We start from the raw sequence: 15,290 nt of genomic DNA, 5'->3' as shown, positions 1-15,290 counted from the left end.
TGATTGGCTGAATCATGGTATGAGGTGAGTCAGTAATGGCTGAAGTATGGTATGAGGTGAGTCAGTCATTGGCTGAAGTATGGTATGAGGTGAGTCAGTGATGGCAGAAGTATGTTAGATTTAGCATTTCACAAGCTGAAGAATGTTAGTCCTGTGAAAGGCTAATGATTATTATAGAGCAAATCTCTAACAGACTGATGAGACTTATGGGGATGTGCCCCAGGCTGAAAAATATTATTGGGTGAGTCTAAAGAAAGCCAGAGGAATGTTTAAGCCATGTCAATCAGGAAATATTACATTTTACCCCTGTGACTTTAATTTTCAGCTATGAACAATTGTTCAGAGCAATTACGAATTAAAAAAAAATATATATTAGTCTTAGAATAAAGTATATAGTGTTACTCAAACCATTGTTTTTATCACCTCCACTGTGACAAAATAAGTAATGTTTTTTTCAAATCGGAAGAAATCTATTGACAAAAATGAAAAATTAGTCCTTCACAATTGCCCTTTTTATTTCTGTCAATTAAATGTTTCCTTTTTAGTTTTCACTAATAATTATTCACAACAGGTAAACAAGAAATAAAAAGTATAAACTATACCTTAAGTCCTGCACAAACAATACATAAGACTAAGTTACCTTAACACAAAGCATATTAAGCAATGATTTTTAAATCATTGAGCCTGGCTGTTTAAATACCCTGCACTTAAAGCCAGCAAACATAGATTCTGCATCACTATCATAGCAACTATACACAGAAGGCAAGTTTGGGCTTGTTTGTATTATAATGCCATCACTTCAAGAACCAATAAGGAACAGCGTCTAGTCACATGGCTAGCCCCTGCTTCAAGCAAATCCAATTTAGTGTGTCAGACAAGAGTTTGCAGCTGTCCCAGTTTGTTCCTGTTTGCTGGTGACAGATGACAGGATAAAACCCAGGACACGTACCATTAGAGGTAAACCTACTGATTTTCTATGTCTCATACAGGGTGCTTAATACAGAGTAATGGCGGTATATAGTGGTATAAAAGGTACAAGTTTGCAGAGTTATTCAGGCAGGTGTAACTTTGGATATGTATTAATATGTGTATGTGCTGGAGGGGTTAGTAAAACAATATACAGTGTTAAACATTGGGACAGGACGCTAGTAAAAAAAAAAAGAGAAAATTTGAACAAGGAAGAATTTAATCCTGGCATGACTATTATGTCACTGGCCATCGAAGGGTTAATAAAATACTGATGAAGGTTATTTACTAAATAACCCCCGCCAAATGCTTCTCCTGAGAACTTCCAGCAATCAATCCTTCTGAAAATCACCATCCCTGCTTCACTTACATTGTTTGGCGTAATGATGGAGCAGCAGAACAAGGGAGGGAGAGTGGTAACAAACAGGGTTATTCACTGAAGTGAGAATTCAAAGTGAATTTCAAATTAAAGCCTAGCTGGAAACATGTTCTAAACCATCTATACTTTGTTTGCCTTCTCTAACCTTAGAGGGTCACTCCAGTCACCATAACTATTTCATCTAAATGAAGTTGTTATGGTGTCAGGAGGCCCCTGGGCGCAGTCTAACCTTAGGGGTTTATACTGTTTTGATAAAGATTTAAGCCCAGAAGTCGCCTTCAGTGTCAATCTCCAAGTCCCCCAAGCAACATCCTGCTTCTGAATCTCCGTTACAGGAAGCGCAGAGTTACGCTGGGCAGTGGCGCCGCTTATTGGCTAGAGCAGTCAGCTGCCACTCTAAGCCAATCTGTAGCTTCCCATTGATAAAAAAGGTACATTTCTTTTCTTATTAATGGGGAGCTACGGATTAGTTTATTCCCTTAAGGTAAGAGTGCGCCGGGGTCCACTTGACAGCATAACAACTTCATTCATGTTATGGTGACCAGAATGTCTCTTTACATTTATAATTAACTTTAAAGGGAATCTCCAGTCCCAGGAAAACGATCCGCACTGGAGGGTCCCTCTCACCTCCCACCCTCCCAACCCCTTCAGTCACTTACCTGAGGCAGCGGCGATGTCCCTCGCCGCTGTCTCCTCCTCTTCATTGGGTTGGCCGATGGGCGAGACTGATCCCGCCCACCGGCCGAGGAGACCTAATGCGCATGCGCATTACGTCTCCCCATAGGAAAGCATTGCAAAATAATTTAAATGCTTTCCTATGAGGAAATGAGCGACGCTGGAGGTCCTCACACAACGTGAGGACGTCCAGCGACGCTCTAACACAGATAATCTGCGCTATAGAGGAGGAAGTGACCTCTAGTGGCTATCTAGTAGACAGCCACTATAGGTGGAGTTAAAACTGCAATAATTACACTTGCAGGGTTAAGAGTAGTGGGAGTTGGCACCCAGACCACTCCAATGGGCAGAAGTGGTCTGGGTGCCTGGAGTGTCCCTTTCAATTTTCACTTTAGTAAATTATCCTTAAAATTTTTCCAGGCTGGATCCACCTGTTGACTTAGAGGGAGGATTTCCACCAGTGCGTCAACTTGATCTTGCAGAGTATATAAAATAAATGATGTCTATACTAAATGTTTCTTTTCTGCCATTGTAGAGTAAAATATGATTTTTCATGATTTTTTTTTTTTTTTTGTGATTTTTTTATTTAAAGCTACATTTCTTCCTGGATGGTTATGCCAATTCTACTTTAAGACACAATGTTTCCAAGATATAACCATCTGTACCTGGGTAGCAAGTACATTTCCATTGCAAACTTACGTTTTTTTTTTTACTGGCTTCAGATTGTTCACATGATTTGATAAGCATTACTGTGCACACATTGCCAAAAAAATTTCACAATAAACCTGGTTAAGTGGAACCCCAACTATTGTTTAGATGCATATTAAACCATTTGCTTTTGATTTCTGTCGCCTATGGTTTCCGCGTAGGTTCAGATGTGCCACATATCCTCTGGAGATTGGTTAGGGTCCCTTTGATTGGTGGCCCTACCTTCTGGAGATGTACTGTTTGAGCCATAAATAAGCGGATAGCTCTAGATGGTGTAAGGGCAGGGAAGTTTTTAGGATGTTTTGCTCAAAAGATTGCGCTACATACTTAAAATTTGCTCTACCCCAAGTCTGTAGGGGCAAGTCTGAAGCACCATAAGAATGGCATAATATAGCAGAGATGATTTCGACAGTGGGTGAGGGGCCCATCAGTCCCTTGTCTTAAGATATGTCAGGGTAAGGGTCAGTTTCCTGTCAGTCGGCGGTCTGTAAGAGGGTGGCAGCATCATTAACTCACTAACTGACTAAGTGTATAGGGGCGCATTTTCCAGAGATGCCCATTGGGGTGATTTGTGGTGGGGCAAGTTCTGAAGCATAAGTGTAGTTAAGAATGCTGTGTAATACAACTGAATATCAGGAACTAGCCACCCTGCTTAGGGTGTAATCAAGAAGACTGTTGATTCTGGAATTTTTTAGAAGGAGATTTGGAAACCAATAGAGGGCAAGGGGGAGTGCACTCATTTTTATGGTATTGATTTTCCCTATCCTCTCACTGTTCGTACAAGGTTGCCAGTTAGTTGAGTAGTTTCCTCGAATTACCAGTCTTGCTGAGATTTAACCAGGACCATATCTAGGTTTCCGGACATAGGGTAATATAGTCAGGTGACAAATAACCCACACTATATGTTGCACTCACAAGAACATGGAAAAATGCAAGCCCATCATCCTAATATCAGCGTATGGGATGAGTCTGTTCCACATAAAGGGGATGATACTTTCAAACTTGTAAAGAAAGCAGAAAGCCAGAAATAGTGAAGATGGTAGCTATAAAACATTACATTTATTTAGATTGCACTTACAGGATAAAAATAAAAAACAAACATATCTCCACATTCAGCGGGTCTAGACAATGCCGATGAGTCTAGGAGCCAGCCGTGTGTGTGAAAATAAAACCATAAAATAAATTAATGAAAAAAAGATAATAGAGTCCCGGAACAAACGAACCCGGAGTCCTCCCAATAAGTATAGCCAACACGTTTCGTCTTGGTAGACTTCTTCAGGGATATCTGACTCCCTTCTTTCATGGAGAAAATTTATGAAACGTTGGTTGTGGAAAAGAAATCTGACCTTGGGAGCATTGAAGTTTTGTCATTATTTAAGAGACCGTCAAGAATCAGCAACTTGCTATCAGTATCTATGTGTATGTGGTCAGTTTGGAAGGCTCAATCTTTGTAGAGCAAGATACAAAATAAATCAAAATCACTGTTTAATAGATATACCCCAAATGACAAGATGCATGCCTTTAGTTATGCATCTTTTCATTGGGAGTATATCTAAAAACAGCTTGCAAAACTGGCATTTCTCTTGTCTGCTGCCATTGCAAGTCCTTCCCTTCTAACCCTGCCCAGACTTTCTGTGGCTGTCCAATCACAAACTTTCAAATGCAACACAATGGGATGTTTTTGTAAGGCAGGTGCTCTGAGCAATTGTTTCTTCTTGACTTTAGCTCCACTGAGCTAACCAAACCAGGAAGTATCAGGAGCTGTTGTTTGCTTAAAAGTCAAGGGACATTTTAATTGAAATCTGCACCTCTTGTAAAATGAAAAAAGTAGGATACACTATTCACACAAAGGTTTTCAGCAAGCTAAAGTGCTCTAGGGGTCTGCAGTGCCCCTTTAACTCAGCAGCTGGCAATAGAAAAGATTTTGGAGTATCCCACAGTGGGAGTTGCAAGGGAGGGATAGCCTAGTGGAGGAAAACAAACTATTGACATACCACAAAGCATAACAACAAAAGAAGTAAGAAACAGTACATACTAAACCGTGAAACATACATATTAGACATACTAACTTTGTGTGAGTTGAACTCCTGGATCTGAGTGGTGTGAATGATCAGGTGACTCAGCACATTTAGGGAGAGGGGTGCGGGTCCATGAATGTGCCTAGGTACAAATACCACGCCTGACCTACGCCTAGATAATGTGCATGAACCAAAGATACAAGAAAAATAATATATATAACACACGTGCGCCCCAGTGGGTAAACAAATATAAAATAAAATTTACCCCAAATAAGAGTGTAAGAAGATCCCTCCAGTCTTCCAATTCAGTATATAGACAAATACAATCTATAAAACAATATAGCAAAAGAATGGTGTAGGATGTTTGAAACACCATAAAGTACGCAAATATATAATGCACTCACAGGATGGAATTAAATTGCAGACAGAAAAAGGTTTCTTTAAAATTCAATGAAGGTCAGAATCTTCTTTTAAACCTTACATATAAAGGAGAGACACAAGGACATAGTGCACCAATCTGACCGATGACAAAATAATTTATTCAAGTTTCCACTCACAAGATACGAAGTAAAATGCCAACATATCACAAATCTCAAAGAAGTTCAGCTCCAAAGGCGACCTCCTGGATAAGCAGATTGGATGCAGCAGTCAAAATAAATATAAATAAAAAAACATACATATAAACAAAAAATCTAAAACATAAAAAACAATAAAATAATCATTAAAGCCTTGGTCTCTCCGCTCGACGCGTTTCGTCCTAAATAAGGACTTCCTCGGGGGCAAAATAAAATGTAATTTTGCCCCTGAGGAAGTCCTTATTTAGGACGAAACGCGAGTGGAAACTTGAATAAATTATTTTGTCATCGGTCAGATTGGTGCACTATGTCCTTGTGTCTCTCCTTTATATTTAAGGTTTAAAAGAAGATTCTGACCTTCATTGAATTTTAAAGAAACCTTTTTCTGTCTGCAATTTAATTCCATCCTGTGAGTGCATTATATATTTGCGCACTTTATGGTGTTTCAAACATCCTACGCCATTCTTTTGCTATATTGTTTTATAGATTGTATTTAACATGAACCAAAGATGTATGGTGCATGCATATAAATAAGCCTTACAGACTAATTTTAAACAGGCAACATATAAAAGAGGCATTAACTTATTTTATGCATGGTTCAACTTGTATACCATAGGCAAAATGTACATTGTGGGTTGTTGTTTTTTTTTGTGTATTTTTTTTTTTTTTTTTTTTGTGTGTGTTAAAATATTGTGGGCACAAACTAAAATTACTTAGATTCTTAGAGGGCATACGCAAATTAACAACTAAGTCCCTACCCTGGTGGAGGTCACCAGGTTCGCAGATGTGCATTAGTCAGTCTCCTTGTTAGCCATTTTCCAGAGATGGGGAACCTTGGGAAGAGTTGATATCTCCTTTGGAAAGAGATAAGACTGCGCTACGATGTTCCAGGATTTCAATAGTTATTGGCCGTACTCAGGATTGTTCGCTATTGCCATGGAGCCATTTGTCCAGATGATGAGCTTGGTTGGGTATACCCACCTATATGATATCTGATGGTCTCCACGTAGCCACCATCTTGCATACTTTTGAGCTTCCTTTGTTTGGAGTCATCTGCCATGCAGGGGGTCTCCTGACTTGCCTAAGGTGTTTGCGGAGCCATTTACTTGCTCGGTAGATATTTTCCCACGTATTTGAAGCTTTTTATTTCATGTTGTGCACTCCAGAGCGCTGATCAGTTGGTGTAGGCCTACAGAATAAATGGAGCTCTCCTCACATGCTGCTTGCTCAGAGCAGCTATAGGTCACGCACCCTGTGGGTGAGCTTTCTATGGCGCTAGTGTATTTGGGGTACGTCGTGATAATCTTTCATTGAAGGGTATTGAATGACATAGTTGCTGTTGGTGCTGTGTTCATATTTTTGATAAATCATAAGGGGCATGGCTATGGAAGCAGGCAGAATTCTATAAAGAGCTAAGCATGCAAATAAATACAGCATATTAATCAGGCCAAAATCTATCAAATGCATTCAGGTTTTATCAGTACCCATAGAATTGCTTTCATTTCTAAATGCACGGCTTTTTATCCTGCAACTAGGCTCCTCCATCTTGGCTCTCTGACAGTCATTGTTATAAACTCTGTCCTTTTTACTTGGTTAACTGCATAGAGAAAGCATACAGAGAATAGGAGAAACAAAACCGTTTTCTCCTTTCCGGTTGCTCTGACTGTGCCTGCACTGAAATGGGTTGTGACGTAGTTTGTTAAATCTTTTAGTATACATTTAAATGAAAACACATTAACACAAAAAAAAAAAAAGGTTTAAAACAAGTTATAGGTAATTTTCACGTTTTGTTAGATGGTGTAGTGATTGGTGAAGTGACTGTTCCTCTTTAACGGGTTGTTATACATGCACATACTACTTCAGTCAGGAAGTGGCTAAGATATCACTATAATGTTTCCTGCTGATACTATTTAGAGAAATAATTCCACAAGTTTTGCATTTCTACGTGTTGGTAAATAGTCAGTGATAAATTTCACTTTAACCAACAGGAAACAGATGTCACATGACCAGCCAGACAAGTGAACGAGATACATAAACAAAGTCAACCAAAAGTACAACTAATTGCAGCACTAAACTGCCGTATGCCACACCAATACACAAACAAATACAATGTACTTACATTTAAAGCTTCTAGTGTTATTCTGACAGTTCTATGATCAAAGCACAATGCTTCAAAGACAGGGGGAGATAGGAAACTATAAAAAACATATTGCATTTTATCCCCTGTATATGGAAGAGTGAATTTTCTCTTTTTTGTAAGACTTTTAAGGCAAACCTCAGGCAAAACGTTTTAATGTATAACATAGAGAATGCATAAACAAATATCCAATAAACAAATACAATTAAAGCTGAAAGTTGACTATCTGTTGCTACAGGCTAGCCCCTCCCTCACCAGGAAGATGATCCACCAATCAGCAGTCTCTCATTCTGATCTATGGGGTAGAGTTTCCAACACCCCTTACACATGCCGATATTGTGGCATTATAAGTCATTCCATCTGGCCTGAAAGAAAGTTCAATAAATAAGCAATTCTGAAATCTTTAATCAAATCCTAATTTCTAAGAAGTATGTAAAGAGCACATAGAGAGATCACACTGAGAGTCTTAGTCTACAGTAACTACTTGTACCAGATGCACTTAACGTTCTGGACTGTGGAGAGTTCTAAAAATGTTGTGATCTGAAAAGTGGTTTGAAAAAAGAAAGAGGTGTGACTATCGGTGGAAGATTCCTGTTGATTTGATGGTTTCCGTGGTGAGCATCTAACCGCTGTACCACTACAAATTTCCCCTTGTGTTTCTTATTGTGCTCATCCATTGTGTTGTCTGAACATCTCAAAAAAGCATTGTCCAGAGCAGATATATTCGGGGTATTTAAAAAAAACGCTTACTTCTAAACACAACTGTTGCTGCTGCCCATGTCTATTTGCTGGGAAACAGGATTGCATGAGTTGACCTAAACTAATCTTTTGTTTACATTCTTTTTTTTTTTTGTTTTTATCTTTTGAAAGCTAATATTATTTTCTGGGTCTTCTTTTTTTTTTAGGAAACTTTCCAATGATTAGTGATGATTTGGTAAATTCATATCACCTTTTGCTCTGTGCCTTGGATCTTGTTTACGGTAACGCCCTGCAGTGCTCCAACCGGCGGGAGCTGCTGAACACCAACTTTACAGGTATAAACTGCGCAACGCATAGTAATGTCTTTGAGGGTTGTTGTTGTTTTTTGTTTTCTTTGTTTTAAGGTAATTGACAATATTGGAAACTGAAATAAATTCGGACTATAGTTAACTATTCCACTAAAATCATTGTTACCGTTCTTTAGCCGTCTATTTAAAGAGGATAAAATTTCATATTTTTCATCATTTCTTCATTTGCTTCAATGCTCTTTGGGGCAACGTCCTCCGTAAGGCTCAGGGACAGAAGGGTCTGGATATGGGGGATACTCTAAAAAATTAACTAGTGTCAGGAAAATTCCAGAGACTTTATTCTCTATAGTATACATACTATACAATATATAATAGCATATTTGCAGTTATACTTTATGGGGAAAAATATATATTTACAATATAATTGACCAGTGAGGTTTGTGTGTCTTACTAAAAAGTGTCACATCCTTTCCACTGTCTTTCCTGTTACATCATTATACATAAATATGTTCTATGTATTGTGATTATTTCATTTCCTCTGAAGGTTTACCTGAAGATTTCCCAAGTAAAGACTACAAACCTCCTTCCGAACCTCCTTGCATCATTGAAACCCTCTGTAGCCTCCACAATGGTTTACTTCTAGAGGCCAAAGGCATTAAGGAACATTTCTGGAAGCCTTATATCCACAAACTGTTCAAGAAAAAGGTTTGTCACTTATTTATTGAATTGTAGCTAAACCTATGAACACCAAGCTCACTTTTTAAACTTTTTTTTCCATCCAATATTCTCTTTTGACAAAAGTTTGAAACTCTAAAAACTCTTTCTTTTGTAAGTACCAGACAATGATGTCACCATCACCTATAATTTTGTTTCAATGCCTGATATTCACACAGTATGCTCTAGCATATTAATCCAATGAGTTTTCGTATTGCAATATGCCCCAACTGTGGCACACTAAATCAGCACGCAGCCTGCAGAGATGCTCCCATTTTGCTCAATGCTGCCAGAGGAAGTGTCGCAACCAGTCAGACTTCCTCCACTACAAATTCATCTTTCTTTCATACAGAGCAGCACTTGCCCTTGCCAAACAGTCATACTTTTCATCTCTCATTCGCGCATGCTTCCACAATCCAAGGCGTCTCTTTGATACATTTAACGCCCTTTTTTGCCCTGCTGTGGCCACCCACCTTACAACCAATAGCTTTGCATGCTACTTTACCAACAAGATTGAACAGCTAAGGAAAGAATTCTCCCTACCTTGCCTCTCTTTTACATCCATACCGTAATCATGCCTTTCCTGCCCTTCAGACTTTCTCCCAGGATACTGAACAAATGGTGGCTGTGCTTCTCCTTTCCTCTCGCCCCACCACTTGACCAGTTGATTTTGTCCCGTCTCACCTTATCAGATCTCTCTCTTCTTGTCTTTTGCCTTTCTTAACACACATCTTCAACTGCTCTCTCTATTCTCGCATAGTCCCTGCTGCCATGTATCTTCACCTGTGTGTCTTTCGTCGCCCTCACCCTTTCTGTGTCTCTTTCTCCCCCACTCCTCCTTTCTGTGTCTCTTTCTCCCCCCGCCCCCGCTCTTTATCCCCCCCAGCTCCTTTGTGTGTCTCTTTCTCCCCAACACATGTGTGTGTCTTTTTACCCCAGCACCTTTGTGCATCTTTCTTGCCCTAGCCCCGTTGTGCTTCTTCTTACTCCCCTCTATCCACTTTGTGCTTCTTTTTCCCTCCGAGCCCCTCTGTGCGTCTTTCTCCCCCCCAGCCCCTCTGTGTGTGTCTTTGTCCCCCTATGTGAGTCTTTGTAGCCCCTCAGTCCCTCTGTGTGTCTCTTTGTGCCCCGTGCCCCTCTGTATGTTTCTTTGTGCCCCCCAGCCCTCCTGTGCCTTTCAATGTTCTCCCTGTGCCTTTTATTGTCCCCCCTCCTGTACCTTTTTTGTCCTCCCCATACCTTTTATTGTCTCCCCTCTTCCCCTTCTGAACCTTTCATAGTCCCCCCCATCCTCTCCTGCGCCTTTTATTGCCCCCCTCCCCTCATGCACCTTTTATTGCCCCCCCTCCCCTCCTGTACCTTTTTATTATCCCCCCTTCCCTCCTGTTCCTTTCATTACCCTCCCCTCCTGTACCTTTCATTGTCCCCCCTCCTCTCACTGCTCTCCCACCTCTCCTGTATGTTTCATAGTCCTTTACATTTTGTTGTCCTCCGTACCTCTAATTGTGCCCCCTGCACCTCCATCCATGTGGCTGAGCAGGTGGTCCATGGCGGAGGATCTGGTTTCCTGTCCCGGTTTGACAGGAAGTAGTTTGTTGTGTTTCCTCAGACCAGGTAGGTGGCAGTACACTCGCTTGGCAATGCTACATGCAAAGGGCGCTCTCTTCCTGCCGGTCACGCGGAGATCGCACTGCCTGCTGCCCTTAAACATGCTACTGTAGCACCCATCTTAAAAAAATCCATCTCTTGATCCGTCCTTAATTTCTAACTATTGCCCCTGCTCTTTTTTTTTTTTTTCTCAAACCTTCTGGAAAGACTTGTCTTTACCTATCTGGCTTGCTTTCTCAATTCCAACTATCTCCTTGACCCTCTTCAGTCTGGTTTCCGCCCCCTCCTTTCTACTGAAACTGCTTTTATTAAAGTTACTAACGTCATAATCGCAGCTAAATCCAAAGGTTACTACTCCATACTAATTCTTATTGACCTCTCTGCTATTATTATACAATATCCTCCCCATAGCCAGTAACCTGTGTTTATTATACATTATCCCCCCATAGCCAGTAACCTGTGTTTATTATACATTATCCCCCCATAGCCAGTAACCTGTGTTTATTATACATTATCCCCCCATAGCCAGTAACCTGTGTTTATTATACATTATCCCCCCATAGCCAGTAACCTGTGTTTATTATACATTATCCCCCCCATAGCCAGTAACCTGTGTTTATTATACATTATCCCTCCATAACCAGTAACCTGTGTTTATTATACATTATCCTCCCCATAGCCAGTAACCTGTGTTTATTATACATTATCCCCCCATAGCCAGTAACCTGTGTTTATTATACATTATCCTCCCATAGCCAGTAACCTGTGTTTATTATACATTATCCCCCCATAGCCAGTAACCTGTGTTTATTATACATTATCCCTCCCATAACCAGTAACCTGTGTTTATTATACATTATCCTCCCATAGCCAGTGTAACCTGTGTTTATTATACATTATCCTCCCCATAGCCAGTAACCTGTGTTTATTATACATTATCCCTCCATAGCCAGTAACCTGTGTTTATTATACATTATCCTCCCATAGCCAGTAACCTGTGTTTATTATACATTATCCCTCCCATAGCCAGTAACCTGTGTTTATTATACATTATCCCTCCCATAGCCAGTAACCTGTGTTTATTATACATTATCCCTCCCATAGCCAGTAACCTGTGTTTATTATACATTATCCTCCCATAGCCAGTAACCTGTGTTTATTATACATTATCCCCCCCATAGCCAGTAACCTGTGTTTATTATACATTATCCTCCCATAGCCAGTAACCTGTGTTTATTATACAATATCCCCCCCATAGCCAGTAACCTGTGTTTATTATACATTATCCTCCCATAGCCAGTAACCTGTGTTTATTATACATTATCCCCCCATAACCAGTAACCTGTGTTTATTATACATTATCCCCCCATAGCCAGTAACCTGTGTTTATTATACATTATCCCTCCCATAGCCAGTAACCTGTGTTTATTGTACATTATCCCTCCCATAGCCAGTAACCTGTGTTTATTATACATTATCCCTCCCATAGCCAGTAACCTGTGTTTATTATACATTATCCCTCCCATAGCCAGTAACCTGTGTTTATTATACATTATCCCTCCCATAGCCAGTAACCTGTGTTTATTATACATTATCCTCCCATAGCCAGTAACCTGTGTTTATTATACATTATCCTCCCATAGCCAGTAACCTGGGTTTATTATACATTATCCTCCCATAGCCAGTAACCTGGGTTTATTATACATTGTCCCTCCTATAGCCAGTAACCTGTGTTTATTATACATTATCCCCCCCATAGCCAGTAACCTGTGTTTATTATACATTATCCTCCCATAGCCAGTAACCTGTGTTTATTATACATTATCCTCCCATAGCCAGTAACCTGTGTTTATTATACAGTATGCCCCCATAGCCAGTAACCTGTGCTTATTATACATTATCCTCCCATAGCCAGTAACCTGTGTTTATTATACATTATCCCTCCCATAGCCAGTAACCCGTGTTTATTATACAATATCCCCCCCATAGTCAGTAATTTGTTTTTATTATACATTATCCCCCATAGTCCTTTATCGTTGGACCTAGGCAGCATGATGTCTTAGGCCGGCCCAGAGAGTGAGTGAGTGAGTGAATAATGTAATATATATGTTCAGAAACATATTAGTAATATATGTAAATCGGGTTCATGCAAAGACGGTGAAAAAGTATTAAAGAAAAAAACACTTATTGCATCAAATTTACAAAGCCAAACTTTTAAAAGCTTTCCTCATTTCTTTCTCGGGATGAGGAATATATCGGTTGTAGACTGAGGATTTCCATCTGCCCAATCTTTTAATAATATGCACTGGAGTGTCAGTGTTGAAGGAGACCGAAGCTGCCCCTATTCTAAATGAAAGACCCGAGACATGGATACAACCCAATCTTAGGAGTAGTGTTCTGATGTAGAAGATTAATTTAGCCGTAGTCAGAGGGATTCATTGAGCGTAGTGGTGAAATGTGTGTGGCATGACTGAGTGTGGGTAAGTAAGAGTCAAGTATTTTAACTGGGCACTAGTTCTAGGTGGGATAAAGTGGTATAGCGGATGGATGAGTAGTTTGGTTCGTTTTAGAGGTTTGTAGAGAAAGTATATAGTGATCATGATTTTTAGCGATATCCAATATTTTTAAGGTGGTCTCAAACAAACATAAAATGCTATATAAAATTTGTGGGAATATCGAATAGTCGTTTACAGTAAATCAGAGAGGGCTCAGAATATCGAACCATCGATCAGTAACCTGTTTTATTAAATACGTGGTAATATGCTTTTAATGGGATAGGACGTTAGGAAAGGTGTGTGATTGGGATAAGTGGTTGTGGCTGTATTTACCTTATCCTGGGACCGACCTGACTCCTAAGCTTGAGCAGCGCGTGGCTGGATCACTCCTGCCTCCACACGAGCCGCATGCGGCTTGATCTCCTCTTCTGACTTAGCCGCGTGCACTGACCGCAGTGATCGGCACTAGGAGCACAGCTCGAGTCACGAGCTCGCTCTTAAAGGGGCAGTGGGAGCCAAAAGTTGATTCAGGCTCCTATTGGCCCACGTCATTCCAGCACACACAAACGTTTTGGGGGCGTAGGCATGACGTGGACCAATCAAATGTTAAAGGATATTTAAACTTCCCTAGCCCTATCCACTTTGTCCTATCGTGGTTTCTGTGTCAGTACCCTTTAGTGCGTTCCTTGATCTATTTTGTTTATTTTGGTATTGACCATGGCTTTGTTCTTGACTCTGAATTTATCTTTAACCCTTTCCTGTCTTGTTTGCCCGTGTGACTGATTACCATCTACCTGACTCTGGCTTGTTCTCGTTTTCGTAGTCTCTCTGTTACCATGACCTCGTCTCGTTTCTGATTACGCTTTATCTCTGTCTGACGTTTAGTCTGGCCATTCTAAGTCCAGGTAATAAGTTATATCCTAGTCTTGTCCCTTGCTATCCTAAACTCTGCGGGTTGGGGTATTACATCATGACATTATGATAGGACCATGGGCCCTGCAGGTTTAGGACAGCAAATGGCCTCCTATGAGGCAAGATTTTAAGAACAGGATCACCGTATGGACCAGATTGCCCAGGCCCATCAGACACTTTTGTCCAGAAATGCTTATTTGGCCCCTGAGACACTGGTATGCGTACCATCTCAACCCGTACCTCCCATTTCAGAGGCATCTATACTGACTAGAGATGTCCCGAATAGTTCGCTGGCGAATAGTTCCTGGCGAACATAGCTTGTTCGCGTTCGCCATGGATGGCGAACATATGCGATGTTCGGTCCGCCCCCTATTCATCATCATTGAGTAAACTTTGACCCTGTACCTCACAGTCAGCAGACACATTCCAGCCAATCATCAGCAGACCCTCCCTCCCAGTCCCTCCTACCTCCTGGACAGCATCCATTTTAGATTCATTCGTAAGCTGCATTTTTTTTTTTTTTTTTTAGACAGAAGTGTGTTATATTTGAGCATGCTAGGCTGAACGTGCGTATATCATGGCTAGTTGCACTGAGGGTATGAGTATATAGCAGTACATTTTTGTGGAAGATGGCTGTCATGTTTAGGGTGTAGCTTGCACGTTATCAACTGTGTATTTATATCAGCATCTCCACCACTAGTTATAAATCAAGTGTGAGTCGCCCCATGAGATGAGACTAGTGAATAACAGAATACATGAACGGTTAAGGTAAAGGCATGTAAGGAACTACGACAATATACTCTTTAGGAGGTGAAATAATGACATGTTTAAACACTTGCTACTTTACAATTAGTTAATGTGCAGAGAGCAGTTCATGTGATCAAAGGCATGGTGTGGAGGATCGGCTATAGTGGGACATGCTTGGCAGGCTGCTGTTTACTGCTTGTGCTCATCCGATCCCTTCTGGGCGCCAGGTGCAGACCCTGGGAGTCCCTGATACCTGGAACAACATAGGCAAGTCTCTAGCTGAGTGCCGGGTTCGCGGCTTGAGGTGGTGGAAGCTTGTTTTGTCGGGTGGTCGGATCTGTCCCGGTGG

General features: G+C 40.7%; 1 protein-coding gene across 3 annotated transcripts in view; it reads left to right on the top strand.

Annotated features, from left to right (window-relative positions):
• Window positions 1-15,290, top strand: part of RBL2 (RB transcriptional corepressor like 2) — a 61,360-nt gene that overhangs the window by 14,838 nt on the left and 31,232 nt on the right. For 2 of the 3 annotated variants that reach the window (XM_063438099.1, XM_063438098.1), the window contains exons 5-6: window positions 8,364-8,492; window positions 9,010-9,170. In XM_063438099.1, the coding sequence (XP_063294169.1) occupies window positions 8,364-8,492; window positions 9,010-9,170 (290 nt within the window). Of the gene's footprint in view, window positions 1-924; window positions 958-8,363; window positions 8,493-9,009; window positions 9,171-15,290 lie in introns of those variants that run through there. The other variant, XM_063438100.1, reaches the window with a different exon arrangement.

Source organism: Pelobates fuscus, chromosome 12 (assembly GCF_036172605.1).
Source record: "Pelobates fuscus isolate aPelFus1 chromosome 12, aPelFus1.pri, whole genome shotgun sequence".
NCBI classification, from domain to species: domain Eukaryota; kingdom Metazoa; phylum Chordata; class Amphibia; order Anura; family Pelobatidae; genus Pelobates; species Pelobates fuscus.
The sequence above is the reverse complement of the archived record's forward strand: the minus strand, read 5'-3'. Positions and strand labels throughout refer to the sequence as shown.